Here is a 14007-nt window from a genome sequence, read left to right on the forward strand (position 1 = left end):
CGGTGTCACTAATTCAGAGTCCTTGTGAATATGAAGCAGGATTAGGCAAAGGTGATCCTCATAGTGCCAGCGTTACCACGCAAGCACTGGTTCGGCATGCTGCTGGACCTCTTGGTGGCTGCTCTGTTACAGCTACCGCTCCAGCTGGACCTGCTGTCCCAGAACAACAGAAGTTTTCTGCATCTAAACCTGGCAGCGCTGCACCTGACGGGCTTGGCTGCTGCCTGGTTAAATGCAGGGGAACAGGAGTGCTCAGCCAGGCCCAACAGGTCCTGTTGGGCAACAGAAAGTCCTTCACCAGAGTGACCTACCTGGCCAGATGGAAATCGTTCGCTTGTTGGATCTCAGATAATGGCCTTCTGCCCAAGTGGGACTCGCTGCAGTTAATCCTGGACTATCTTCTGTATATCAAGTTCCACAGCTTGCCCCTTTCATCTATTAAGGTCCACTTGGCCGATATCTCGGCCTTCTATCTGCTGCTCGAGAGTAGGTCAATTTTCACCCAGGACTTGACTGCCAGGTTCCTCAAGGACCTGGAGTACCTCTACCTGCATTTTAGGTACCCCATTCCTCTGTCATACCTGAATCTTGTGCTGTCATGGTTCATAGGACCCCCTTAGAGCCTCTGGCTTCCTGTTCTCTCCTTTTCTGGAAGGTCCCATTCTTGGTTGCAATAACATCTGCCCACAGGATCTCTGAGATTAAGGTGCTTACCTTGAAACCAGTCTCTGCAGTCTTGTACAAAGCCAAGAGCCAGCTGTGGCCACACCCAGCTTTCCTGCCTAAGGTAGTCTCAGTTTCATACAGGCCAAGACATTTACTTACCTGTCTTTTTTCCAAGTCCGCATAAGGCGGAGGCGGAGCATAGGTTGCATCCTCTAGACATCAGGAGGGCGCTAACCTTCTGCATTGAAAGGATCAAGCCATTCCACAAGTATATGCAGCTGTCACGGTGGCTAACAGGATGAAAGGTTGTCTAGGGCCTGATCAAAGAATTTCTTGTATTCGCTGTTGCTATGATCAGGCAAAGGTGCTCCTTTGGACGATCATAACCACTCATTCAACCAGGGCACAAGCCACTTCAGCAGTTTTCCTAGCCCAAGTGCTGATCCAGGACATCTATAGGGCGGCCACCTGGTTGTGTGTCCACATGTTCTCATTTACCCAGCAGGCCCAGGATGATGATGGCTTCAGTAGAGCAGTGTGGCAAGCCGCAAGACTGCGATCTCTGAGCCCACCTCGGAAAATACTGCTTGTGAGTCACCTAGAATGGAATTGACATGAGCAAGCATGCGAAGAAGAAAAAATGGTTACCTACCTTAACTGTTGTTCTTTGAGATGTGTTGTTCATGTCCATTCCATTACTTCCCCTTCTACCCCTCTATCAGAGTTGCCAGCAAGAGGGAACTGGGAGGACATAGGGCTGTCAGTGCCTGATATACTGACACATGAGCATGGCACTCAAGGGAGGCACCACAGCTGACCCTATGGATACCACTAAGGCAAAAATCTCCAACAGCTGTGCATGTGGACGCACATGCACCTAGAATAGAATGCACGTGAGCAGTACATCTCGAAGAACAACCGTTACAGAAAAGTAGATAACTGTTTTTTCCATTCGTTGGTTCTCTTCTGTGGCTGCAGGAGGGATTTTACTTTGAAGAAAAACCATACCTGATATATACCCAGCTTTAGGGCCTGTTCCTTCTGCTGGTTAGGATAGAGTCTAGCCACGTGTCCATGCTGAGGCTGTGGATGGTAGTGTCTCCATGGGTACATGCTGTGATACCCACCATTTTGTACAGTAAGTAGATTTAAATTAAATCTGGTGAGTGCAAGCTGTAGGAGGGGCAAAGGAAGCAGATAGCTTCCCCTAGTGGCCTCAGAAAATACTCTAGCCAATGACTTCAACTAATGTCATTGGGATCTTTGTTTGCCCATTCCAACATGTGTTCTACAGGGCTTTCTTCCAATTTATATAAAGGAGTTCTTAGTCCCAGCTCTTCCAGTGTCTGATGTTAATATATCTGTGCCCTAATTATGAACGAGGGCCTCATATTCCTACCTCAACGCAGGCAACTGTCCTTGACCTGTCGCACAGATAACCTTGTGAACCTGTATTACTTTATTTCAGGCAAAGCTGTGAGTACATCCCAGCTATGTAATACGACAGATCCAAGTCTCAACCATGCTGCCTTTCAGAATGAATGTACCAAATTATGTTCCTGGCTATGCTGCTTATATCCATTGCTGTAATCACTAAAGGACACTCTTCTCACAGAACTGACAATGGAACTGAGGAATACTGATACCCAATGTTCCAGTGCTGTTCCACAAAAATTGTGTAACAATCTGGCAAAATGTTTCAATACTGTGCTCTACGGGCTTATTCACATAAAGGATAATGAGCTAGTACTGGTACCGTTTACTCCTGTAGTTCAAGTAAGAGAGGTCTGTGCTGAGGGCCCTGTTCCTATCATGGGTCCAAACCTTGCTCATGAGCCATGTGGGGAAAAACACGGTGTGGTCATGTAATTAAAGACTGTATCCAGTGGATAGGCACATGGCAGCTGAATTGAGGTTGCACAGGCAATCTCAGTTCTGGCACTTCCTAACTTATGAAAGCTTGACTTTGTCATGGAGTGTGGGGGAGACAAGGCCCAGCACCCCCAGCTTCCTGCGATTCACCATGACTCCCAGCCAGCTAGGAAAACAGAAGGTTTATTTAGATGACAGGAACACAGTCCAAGACAGGTCTTGCCAGTACAGACAATGGAACCCCCTTTAGTTAGGTCCATCTGGGGGCCCCAGGGAGGCCATAGCCCCATTGGGAAGCCCAAGCCCTGTCGGGGTGCACCTCTCCATTTCCCAGCTAGCTTCAGACTGAAACTCCCTCCAGCTGTCTCACTCAGCCTCCCCCCAGCTCCTTCCCCAGCCTTTGTGTCCTTTGTCCAGTTTTCTGGGCAGAGGTGTTACCTGGCTCCAACCTCCCTCCTGGGTTCTCATGTTACATGCTCAGGTATCCTCCCTTCCCCAATGCAGACAGTTCCAGCAAGACTCTCCTGCAACCTTCCCAGGTCCATACTCCCGACTCAGTATTCAAAGAACACATCAAGAACATTCCCACTTCATCACAACTTCTAGGTCGGGGTGCCCAGCCTACCTCCCATAGGCCGTACACCTCCCACCAGAGCATTTCATAAGGCCTGCGGCCTGCATCAACACTAATGGCTGATTGATTAATGTTTTGTCTTCATGTTCACGTCATTTTAGTTTACACAAGTGTGTAAATAGACAATACTGTATATAGGTGATCTCTATCTAAATACATACAAAACAAGCTGAACTAAAACAAAAATCAATACAGGTGACTTTGAATCTGTTTGGCCCACACAAGGTTGTGCTTAGCTTTATGTGGCCCTTTGGGGTAATAAGGCTGGGGACTGCTGACTTAGACTGTAAATGTCACATTGATTTTTGTATACCATATATATCTAAAAGTAGCTTTTGGATGCCTCATGGCATTGCTGAAGTACTACCAAGCCTTTCAATGTTAAGCCATCAGTCTGAATCCAGCCCAGCTCAGTAGGGAAGCAGTTCACATCTAATGGATGTTTGGTGGCCGCAGTGTGAGATGAGTGTGGTGGGCCTTGGTACGAGCTTCCACATCAAACTTGCCACTATGCTTTGAACTGATTGGCAGACTTGGAGGAAAGGCTAAGAACTGTAAGGACCATGGGTAGAGTGTTACTACTGTTACCCCTTGCTGAAGCTACCAGATTGGAGTTGAAGGTAGCTGGAAGGGGGTGGATGAATGGGTGCGTTTGTAAAATTTTCTCTACTTCAGCCCTGTAGACAAACAGAGGACTTTGTTCACCAGAGATGTCAAGCTGATACCTTTCACCTGCACTAAATTCACACACTTTTTTTTAAATTGAATATTAGCATTATGTACAAATACCTTACAACATAAATTGTATAATATGTTACACTTCGAGTTGTGCAAAACTTGGCCGCAATGTATAAACATCTGACATTTTTCTCTCCTGAAGGGTGTCTCTTTCTCCCCCCTTAACAATCATGGAATGTATAAGGGGTCCAGTTGCAAAGACACATCCCTTGATGTGTCCTCTAATTAGATAGCAGTAGATGAGATGGAACAAAGTCATATATAGCCTAACTCTGCATCACGAGCCAGTAGAAATGGGGAGGAGATGAAATGCGATGACTCTTTGAGGAAGTGATTAGCTGTTGTTGACACTCTTTGTCTAAACGTTTGCAAAGGCAATTTTAAAATTTTTTTTTGCTTGTCTCCTCCTTCTCTTTTTAATGTTTTTTCTCTACATCTTGAACTGTTAGTCTCACTTCCAAGCCACAAAGCTACTCTAAAATTCTCTCCAGATTGCATTGCTGCTGAGTTATTTGGAATTGCCAAATAGTAAGGTCGCTTGTTAAACTATCAATCTTAAACTGGGATTTTGTGTTGGAAACTCTTAAAAAGTATCAGACTCAAAACATCTCATTTAGTTTTTGTTTATGTTTATGCTTCATAACTGATTTTTGCTACATTTTAAAAATAGCTCTGAATGTGAGGGTTTGCTGTGTCCAACCCTACTTGATGCTGCAGTGCTGGTTCTGACTCGATAAGATCAAATTCACTTCCTCGTTAGCAGGACTGTGATGAGGCATGCACTGGAATATGACTTCTCTGCAGGCTTAAATTTTTCAGTGTGGAAAATAAAGACCTGATGCTCTGAATAAGAACTGAGGGTGCTCAGCTCTTTCTACTTACCATCAAATATGTTTGCATAACTAAAAAAAAGATGGCCTCTGAAGTTAGTCAATTATCAAGTGAAGTTATTTTGTGTTGTATGTTTTCTATTAAGATAGCCATTAGTTTCGGTTTCAAGAGGGGACACTGTTCTCACATTGACAAAGCATGTATGTATCTCTTTCCTTTCTCCCAGGGTCTACACAGACCTTCCCCAAATCCTCAACAACTTGAAACACCCACGTTTTGAGTTCACCGAAGAGGAAGGAGAAGCAGACATCCTCTACAACTTTTCCCACTTCAAAGATTACAGGTGACAGCTATTTCCTTGCAAGTACAAATTATCTGGCTGCCATATAAAAAGCTCTGTTCCATTGGAGTGGTCTTTTTAAGTGACCTCCATCTCTTGTAGGAAACTAAGTGAAGAGAGGCCCCATGTGATGTTGAATCAGTTTCCATGTGAGAATCTCCTGACAGTCAAGGATTGCCTAGCATCCATATCTAGACGAGTTGGAGGGACAGAAGGGCCAAAATGGCTGCCTCGTACTTTTAACCTTCACACGGAATTACCCCAGTTTATCAGCTATTTTCAGCAGCGTGAGAGGAGGTAAAATAGATTATTGCTGCTGCTGCTTCTGCTGCTTGTCTTGCAAATTCCTAACCAACTTTCTCCAAGTACCAGCAAGTGCATGTTTTGGGTTATTGGATTAAACAGCTACTCTGCTGCCATTAATTTGTACTAGCTGCATTTCACTTATGTTCTAGTGGATTTTATCTGAAGTGTGGGCTTTACTTACGTTTTTTTAACTCCAAAATATATAATGTGACATACCTTGAAATATATAGGGTGAAGTTGTGACTCCATTGAAGTCAGTGGCAAAATTCCATTTTACAAATGTACTAGGATTTCCTGCTTTTGTGTGGGCAGATAGCTTTCTCTGTGTGCCAATGGCAATTAAAAGCAATTTAAACTAGGGTAGGGACTGTACCCAATTTTCTTGGTTAAAGCACATTTCCATTTCCAGCCTCTTCAGATCTCTGAGTAGTGGAAAGAGAGTGAGAAGAAGGTATGCTCTCCTGAACTTGACAGATGCGTTTGGGCAAGGGGTTCGTGTTACTACATTCAGTGTTCAATCCCCAAAAGAATAGCTGTATGTTATGTACAGAGGTGGCCATGGGGAACCTAATTTACAAGTTTTAAAGCATTCACCTAGAATGTTCTCAAACTTCGTGATTGCCTGGTCAGAATGATCTCTTGACCTACAAACAAGTACTTATGATGTAGTCATGGTATGTATAAAGGAAAAAGGGATTTACCAGTGGAAGTATGGTAGGCCCTTGCTGAAAAAGAAAGCGAGAGCCCCCAAAATCCTAGTTTAGATCAGCTGTGATCCAGGTGTCCTTGGTTCTTGCACCCTTGCCTCCTGCATCAAAAAACACTGGGATTGGTAATGCATCAGGCAGTACCAGCATGTGGTTCAGAGTGGAGGTTTGCCAGTAAAATATGTAAAAATAAATGAGGTGCGCAATGACATGCTGTGGCCTTGATTGGGTTGTATTTTTTTTTTTTTTATTGTAGGGGAGAAGACAATCACTGGATATGCAAACCATGGAACTTAGCCAGAAGCCTAGACACCCACGTCACCAACAATCTTAACAACATCATCAGGCACAGGGAAAGCAGCCCAAAGGTTAGAGGAAAGTGGGCTTTTCACTTGGTTTGAAGCAAGTTTTTTTGAAATCTTTATTCTTACAATGAGCATCAAAAAGGGGGGGGGTTGTAATTTTGTTCAAGAGGTTGTAATAGCTGGTATATGTTTGTGAGCATTTGCACATTAAAAGAGTGAACTCTTCATGAATTCAGATTGAAATCTCTTAGCGTTGTGCAGTGCAGTGTTTAGAATATTTTTCTATTTGCTCGTAGTAGACCGTGTCTGTTTCTTTAGGACAGAAATAAAATTTTCCCTGACAGTAATAAATGGTTAAATGTGTTGCTGCATTTATGCCACTCAGTAAGAAATCTAAGGCCTGGTCTACACTACGCGTTTAAACCGAATTTAGCAGCATTAAACCGATTTAACCCTCCACCCATCCACACAACGAGGCCCTTTATATCGATATAAAAGGCTCTTTAAACTGGCTTCTGTACTCCTCCCCAACGAGAGGAGTAGCACTGAAATTGGTAATGCCATGTCGGATTAGGGTTAGTGTGGCCGCAAATGGACAGTATTGGCCTCCGGGCGGTATCCCACAGTGCACCATTGTGACCGGTCTGGAAAGCAGTCTGAACTCGGATGCACTGGCCAGGTAGACAGGAAAAGCCCCACAAACTTTTGAATTTCATTTCCTGTTTGCCCAGCGTGGAGCGCTGATCAGCACGGGTGGCGATGCATTCCCAAATCCAAAAAGAGCTCCAGCATGGACCGTATGGGAGATACTGGATCTGATTGCTGCATGGGAAGACAAATCTTTTCTGTCAGAGCTCCGTTACAGAAGATTAAATGACAAAGCATTTGAAAAAATCTCCAGGCTATGGTAGATGGAGGCCACAGCACAGTGCTGTGTGACAAGTGTAACGGAAAGCCAAAGAATCAAATGGATGCTCATGGGGGGGGGGCCCCCCGCCGGTACTGAGGACTCCAGCTATCCCACAGTCCCCAAAAAGTATTTGCATTCTTGGCTGAGCTCTCAATGCCTGAAGTGTCAAAAACATTGTCCCGGGTGATTCAAGGTATATGTCGTCAATTTACAACCTTTCCCCCCTGCCCTCGAAAAAAAAGGGGAAAAAAAAAAAAGTTTCTCCCTTTTTTTTTTTTTTTCAATATCACCCTATGTCTGCTGCATGCCTCTGGTAGACAGGGTGCTGCAGCGCTGAACACCAGCATCCCCTTCCTGGTGGATAGCAGTCATATTGTATCATCTGCCATTGTAATCATCAGTCCGTGAGTGCTCCTGGCTGGCCTCGGTAAAAATGGGAATGACTCCCGGTCATTCCCGGCAGATGGCACAGAACGGCTGGTAACCGTCCTCATCATAGCAACTGGAGGCTGAGCTCTATCAGCCCCCACTTTCATGTCTAAAGAAAAGATCTGTCCTGCCTGGACTATTATAGCAGCTGGAGGCTGCCTCCCCCTTATTTTATCTCGCTAAAAAGTCAGTGTTTCTTATTCCTGCATTCTTTATTACTTCATCATACAAATGGGGGGACACTGCCACGGTAGCCAGGAGGCTTGGGGCAGGAGGGAAGCAACGGGTGGGGTTGTTGCAGGGGCATCCCCTAGAATGGCATGCAGCTCATCATTTCTGCGGCATCTCTGGGGCTCTGACACGGAGCGGCTCTGCTCTCTGGCTTTCTAGTTGACTTGCCCCATATTCTAGACAGGACTGACTCTATTTTTAGACAAAACATAAAGAAGGGAATGACCCGGGGAGTCATTCCCATTTTTGTCCATGCCCCCCCAGCCGACCTCAGCGAGGCCAGCCAGGAGCACCCATGACAGCAGCAGACGGTACAGAACGACTGATAACTGTCATCTCATCGCCAATTTACAGTGGCATGGCAGACGGTGCAATAGAGATGGTAATGGTCTGCTACCTTGCAAAGGCAAATGAATGCTGCTGTGTAGCACTGCAGTACTGCGTCTGTCAGCAACATCCAGTACACATACGGTGACAGTGACAAAGAGCAAAATGGGCTCCATGGTTGCCATGCTATAGCGTCTGCCAGGGCAATCCAGGGGAAAAGGGCACGAAATGATTGTCTGCCGTTGCTTTCATAGAGGAAAGATTGAGTGACAACATTTCTCCAGAATCACCCGTGACACTGTTTTTGCATTGGGATCTCAACCCAGAATTCCAATGGGCAGGGGAGACTGCGGGAACTGTAGGATAGCTACGGGATAGCTACCCACAGTGCAATGCTCTGGAAATCGACACTAGCCGCGGTACATGGATGCACACCGCCGAATTAATGTGCTTAGTGTGGCCGCGTGCACTCAACTTTATACAATCTGTTTTACAAAACTGGTTTATGTAAAATCGGAATAATCCCATAGTGTAGACATACCCTAAGAAGATGATGATGAATTCTCACTTTCATGTAGCTTCTGTTGGCTGTAAATATAAAGAAGTTATTGCTGCTTCCTTCAGGTTGATCATTTCTAAGTATGACTGTTGATATGCACAAAATGCTTCTTCTACCAATGATGGATGCATCACATGGCTTTTTATAGGAAGCCAACAGTGTGTGGTCTTACATCAGACTGTCACATAAGCTTTATGTCCCGTGACTTAACAGAATATCTCTTTTGGACTGTATGCCTCTTTTGAAATTCCAACCTCAAAGAAAAAATGCATGAAGAATTACAACACCACTTTATATATTATCAGCTTTCTTCTGACCTAAAGTGAGACTGTTTGTTTGTTTCTTTTTAATAGAATACATCTTTAAAAAATCTGTTTAGTTTTTCTATAAACTAGCCATTATTTTAAAAGCCATCTTAGAACTGTTTCCATACCTGTAAACCAAAACTAAGCAGTATGTAGTTAAGATACAAAACAAAATGCTTTGACTCCATATCAAGCATCTTGTAAACAAAGGGAAAATGTGTTTCTAACAACATAATCAAGGTCCTATTATGAATCTGTCTTATTATTATGGTATTAGGTATTATGTCTTATTAGGTATTATGAATCTGGTCTAATGTGCTGCAGGACATTCTTAACTTTTATGGCATTCCTGGGTAGGCTGCAGGTAGCATTGCTGGCATCCCTTGATGGCTGGCTTTGTTCCTCACCCCATACCCTGAAGGCTCACTATCTCCCCTCCCTCCATACTTACTTTGTCCATTGGTAGCTCTGTCATGCACCGCCTCTCCCCCTAGATAAATGAACACCAGCTCATGGGGCTGAGGGAACTGAGGAGTTGGAGCAAAGGTAACTTCAGAGTGAAAGCAATTATGCTGCCATTTGCATGGTCATATAATTGCATTGCAAGTGAGGCCTGAATTTTATTGGTGGTGAAAAGTATCCTTGGACAATGAGAAGATGTCCGGTCATCTGAGGAGGAACAAATGTTGGGTTGGATTGGATCTTATGAAAAAGTTTTATAATGTAAGCATGGAATTTAAACAGAAGATTTCAAAGGAATGAGGAAGGTAGTACTTTAGTTCTGTACACGACCTGATAAGAGAGAGTGCACTCAGGCTATTTGGTTACAAACAAAGGCTACATTACTTATATTGAGAAACTTTTTAAAAAGGGAAACTTGGCTTAATGTGTGTTTTGGTAGAATATCTTGGGACTGTCCAAATCCACTGATAATTGTTTCTGTCATCACCTATTGTGCATCTTCATTCCTTAGGGTTTAATTGTGTTCAATCTCTGTTTTTGTTTTAGGTAGTGTCTAAGTATATTGAGAGTCCAGTATTGTTTCATCGGGAAGATGTGGGGATGGTTAAATTTGACATTCGTTACGTTGTGCTTCTGCGATCCGTAAAGCCACTCAAGCTGTATGCTTATGATGTTTTTTGGCTGCGGTTCTCAAATCGGTAATAACCTTTTTTTCCTAGGAGTGAAGGAGTTAGCGGTGTTAAATTGTGATGCCTTGCTTTTCCAAGATTTTATGTAAGTAACACTGTCGCTTTCCTTTGTTAGGGCATTTTCACTTGATGACTTGGATGACTATGAGAAGCATTTTACTGTCATGAACTATGCTTCTGGTGTAACCTTAAAACAGGTAAGCAACTGATACATGAAAAGCAAATGTCTTCAGTCAATCAAGATACTGATCCTTTATCTGTGACTGTCACTAGATGCTCTGAAGCATATCTACCCAAGCAAACTTGACAGGCTATACCTGTTCTGATGCAGCTGTTCTCCCAGATTGAGGATCCAGAGGAAATAATCATAGATTATGGCACAAATTTTACATCTCTAATCAAATCCATATAAAAAGTATTAAAAGGACATCTTGCCACTCCCAAACTGATGGTTTAGTGTAGTTTTCACCACATAGTAAAAAAGACTGTCTGGCAGAAATGGAAAAAGCTTGGAACAAATAGTTCTAATTTCTGTACTGTCTAGGCAGTGAAATTCCCCAGGACCTTATTTGGAATTTGTACCATGTGTGTTTATAGGTTCTGCAGCTCATTACTCCTACCTGTTCCAAAAAAAAAAAAAAAAAAAAAAATCCTAGCTCCTGGTAGGAATACTCTAGCAAATCCCAATCTCTAATACCATTAAATTATTTTAGGTTCACTATGATGAATTTATTCTTCTGTTTGAGAAGCAATATCCTGAACATTCCTGGAAAACTGTGCAAGTAAGTCACCAATCCCTTTTATCCATGTTATAAGATGGTCACTAAATTTTTCTTTTAGGCAGAGGTGTTTTTTGAAGGTTCAGGTGTTTTTACCAGGTTAGTGAGTAGTGAGCAAATGTCTCTTCAGTGCAGCAAAAGTCAGTAGTCCCAGAATTTTCAAGTCTGGAAATAACAAAATGCTCAGTCATCTATGTTACTATTATCTTAGGGTTTTAAATTTTCTCCCTGAAAAGTTGTCATGGTATACTGTGCTTGGGAACAAAATTGGTACTGATGGACAGACAGCAGAAGCAGAATTCTGCATATTTCCAAAATGTTGCAGAGCTCGTTGGAGGACTCTCCCCTAATTGCAGAATGGTGCATAGAATCTAAGCTTTCATTTAAAACACTAATTTTTCACAATCTCAAAGGCTGGTAAAACCTGGATTGTAAACAGTCAGTGGCTGCAGTGATCTATTCACATGAATCTGCATGAAGCGTAAAACAGTACTACTTAACTTGTGGACCGGTCCTTCCATTGCAGAAGGTTAACGCTGGTATTGAAAGATGACAATTTAAATAGTAACATGGTTAACTTTTTTTGCTACTGAACCTCTAAGCAAACTTATTCAGAAACTGTGTTGACCTCAGCCCTCGACTGCTTCCCCAAGATAGGGAAATACAGTAACTCCTCACTTAATGTTATAGTTATGTTCCTGAAAAATGCAACTGTAAGTTAAACAATGTTAAGCGAATCCAATTTCCCCATAAGAATTAGTATAAATATGGCGGGGGGGGGAGGAGGTAGGTTCCAGGGCAGCTTCCCCTACTCTGCAAGCACCAGAGGTGGGAGGTTCAACCTTCAGCCCACCCATTCCCCCAAGCCCCCACCCTTTACCCGCCTCTTCTCCCTCCCTACCTTCTCCCCCTTTACTTTGCTCGCTGTGTCCTGGCTCCACCCCTCTCCCTTCCCTCCCTTCTAAATGCCAAGCCAGCTGATTGCTGCATAGGGAAGAGGGGGGAGGTGTGCCGAGTCCTCGCACCTCCCTTCTGCCCAGGGCAATCAGCTGGCTTGCTGTGTTCAGGAGGCAGGGGAGGGAGGGGGAGGCTGCGCACAGGAGAGGGAGTGGAAGTGTGCCAAATCCTCGATCCTCTGCCTCCCTTCTGCTCAGGGCAATCAGCTGGCTTGTGGCGTTTTGGAAGCAGGAGGGAGGTGGGAGGAGCGAGGACTTGGCACACCTCCACTCCTCCCCCGCCTCCTGCCGGCAGCAATCAGCTGACTTGCAGCATTTTGGAGGGAGGGGGGAGGAGCGAGGACTCGGTGCGCAGGCTCCCACTCCCTCCCCTGCCTTCTGAATGCAGCAAGCCAGTTGATTTCAGGAGGCGGGGGGCGGAGGGGAAAGTCGCTGATCCGCAGAGTCTGCGGGTGGGTGGGAGGCACTTGGGGGAGGGGGCCATAGGGAGGCTGCCAGCTGTGGAGAAAGCAGGCAGCCAAACAATGTAAGAGTGGAGCATTGCACAACTTCAAATGAATATGCTCCCTAATTGATCAGCAACGTAACAATGTTAAGCGGGATGACTTTAAGTGAGGAGTTACTGTACAGTAATATCAAAATAACTAAGTCTGCTGTACTGGTTGAGGTTTTGTATTTACTCTCATATTTAGTCTCTTAACTACATAACGCTGCTGCTTAATTTGTAGCTGCAGCACTCTAACAAAACAGCTCTGAGGATCTTGTCACAGAATTTTGGTCCTCCTAGTACACGGCAGGTTGTTCAGAAGGGTGTGAATGCACATACTAGCCATTCTGGCACAGCAGATGGAAATGAGTACTTTCCAAGTATACCTTTCTGGTTACTGCTCTTGAGGTCGTTAGGCTAGGTTGGCTAGCACAGAGCCTAAATGTGGATGCCTTTGAGTTTTTTTTTTACTACAAGAAAACAAAGGGTAAATGAATAGTTTAAAAGTCTGTTTCTGTCCTTTTAACTTAGACCCTTAGCCAGATTTATTGAACTAATTTTTTTCCTTTTGGGTTGAACTTTCAGTTGCTGTCTAAGCTAACTCTTAATCTTCACAAGTTTAGAATTCCTTGTTATCCGAGCTTAATATAAAAGGTAGAGACCCCTTAATGTTCTGTCACCACAAAAGTGCTCTACCATTGCCAATTCCCTAGTGCCGAGATATGTTTTAACTATAGAGCTGCGCAGAAGCTCCAGATGTGATAACTCTACAAATGAAAATGATTAGAGGGTGGATTGTGAAACAGACACCTAGGGTTATTTTGTGGTATTGGGTGGCTCTCAAAAGAACAAGTTGAATGCAAAGGTAACTAGTCAATAGTTTGTTTTCCTGTTGATCAAGAGCCAGGAATTAGAGGTGGTTAACTAAACACTTGATCCTGCAGACACTTACTCATGTTTTTTCAGTTGATTTCACTAGAACTACTCACATAAGTAAAGCTATTCAGGGTATGAGAGTGGTTGTAGGATAAGTCTTAAAATTACACAAAGGAATATCTTTTTTTAAACGGTGGCAGACAAAGTATCCCTCAAGGAGTGTTCTGGGTAAAGTTCCAAGAATTAGACTTTTTTTTTTACATTTACAGGAGGTGTATTTTACTCTAATGTGGCTTGAATATTAAAAATGCCATGTACCATAACTCCTTTATATCTCTTTATTTGGTCTTCATATTATATCCCAAAATGTTGTTATAGTGTGTTCAGACTGGAAATTGTTCAGTTTTTTTAAACTTTGGAATCTTCTTTGTATGTTTGTAAAATAGTGAGAAAAGTGGGTTGATTTGACTGGATGCCAGAACTTCTGAGCTGTAACTGTTAGTATTCACAGAACAACTTTCCTTTCCTTTTTAATTTGCACTCCTTGCACTGTAGTAGATTCAGAAGTGTAGTGCTGTACAAAATGACCTAGACATGG

The 14007-nt window shown here is 43.6% G+C and overlaps 1 protein-coding gene across 1 annotated transcript in view; it reads left to right on the forward strand.

Moving 5' to 3' along the window:
• The window catches only part of TTLL12 (tubulin tyrosine ligase like 12), a 62862-nt gene that overhangs the window by 46502 nt on the left and 2353 nt on the right, over positions 1-14007 (forward strand). Inside the window, exons 7-12 of the mRNA XM_030540180.1 lie at positions 4968-5084; positions 5184-5378; positions 6351-6462; positions 10169-10320; positions 10427-10508; positions 11025-11093. Of these exons, the coding sequence (XP_030396040.1) occupies positions 4968-5084; positions 5184-5378; positions 6351-6462; positions 10169-10320; positions 10427-10508; positions 11025-11093 (727 nt within the window). The remainder of the gene's footprint in view (positions 1-4967; positions 5085-5183; positions 5379-6350; positions 6463-10168; positions 10321-10426; positions 10509-11024; positions 11094-14007) is intronic.

The sequence above is a fragment of the Gopherus evgoodei genome, chromosome 1 (assembly GCF_007399415.2).
Source record: "Gopherus evgoodei ecotype Sinaloan lineage chromosome 1, rGopEvg1_v1.p, whole genome shotgun sequence".
NCBI lineage: Eukaryota > Metazoa > Chordata > Testudines > Testudinidae > Gopherus > Gopherus evgoodei.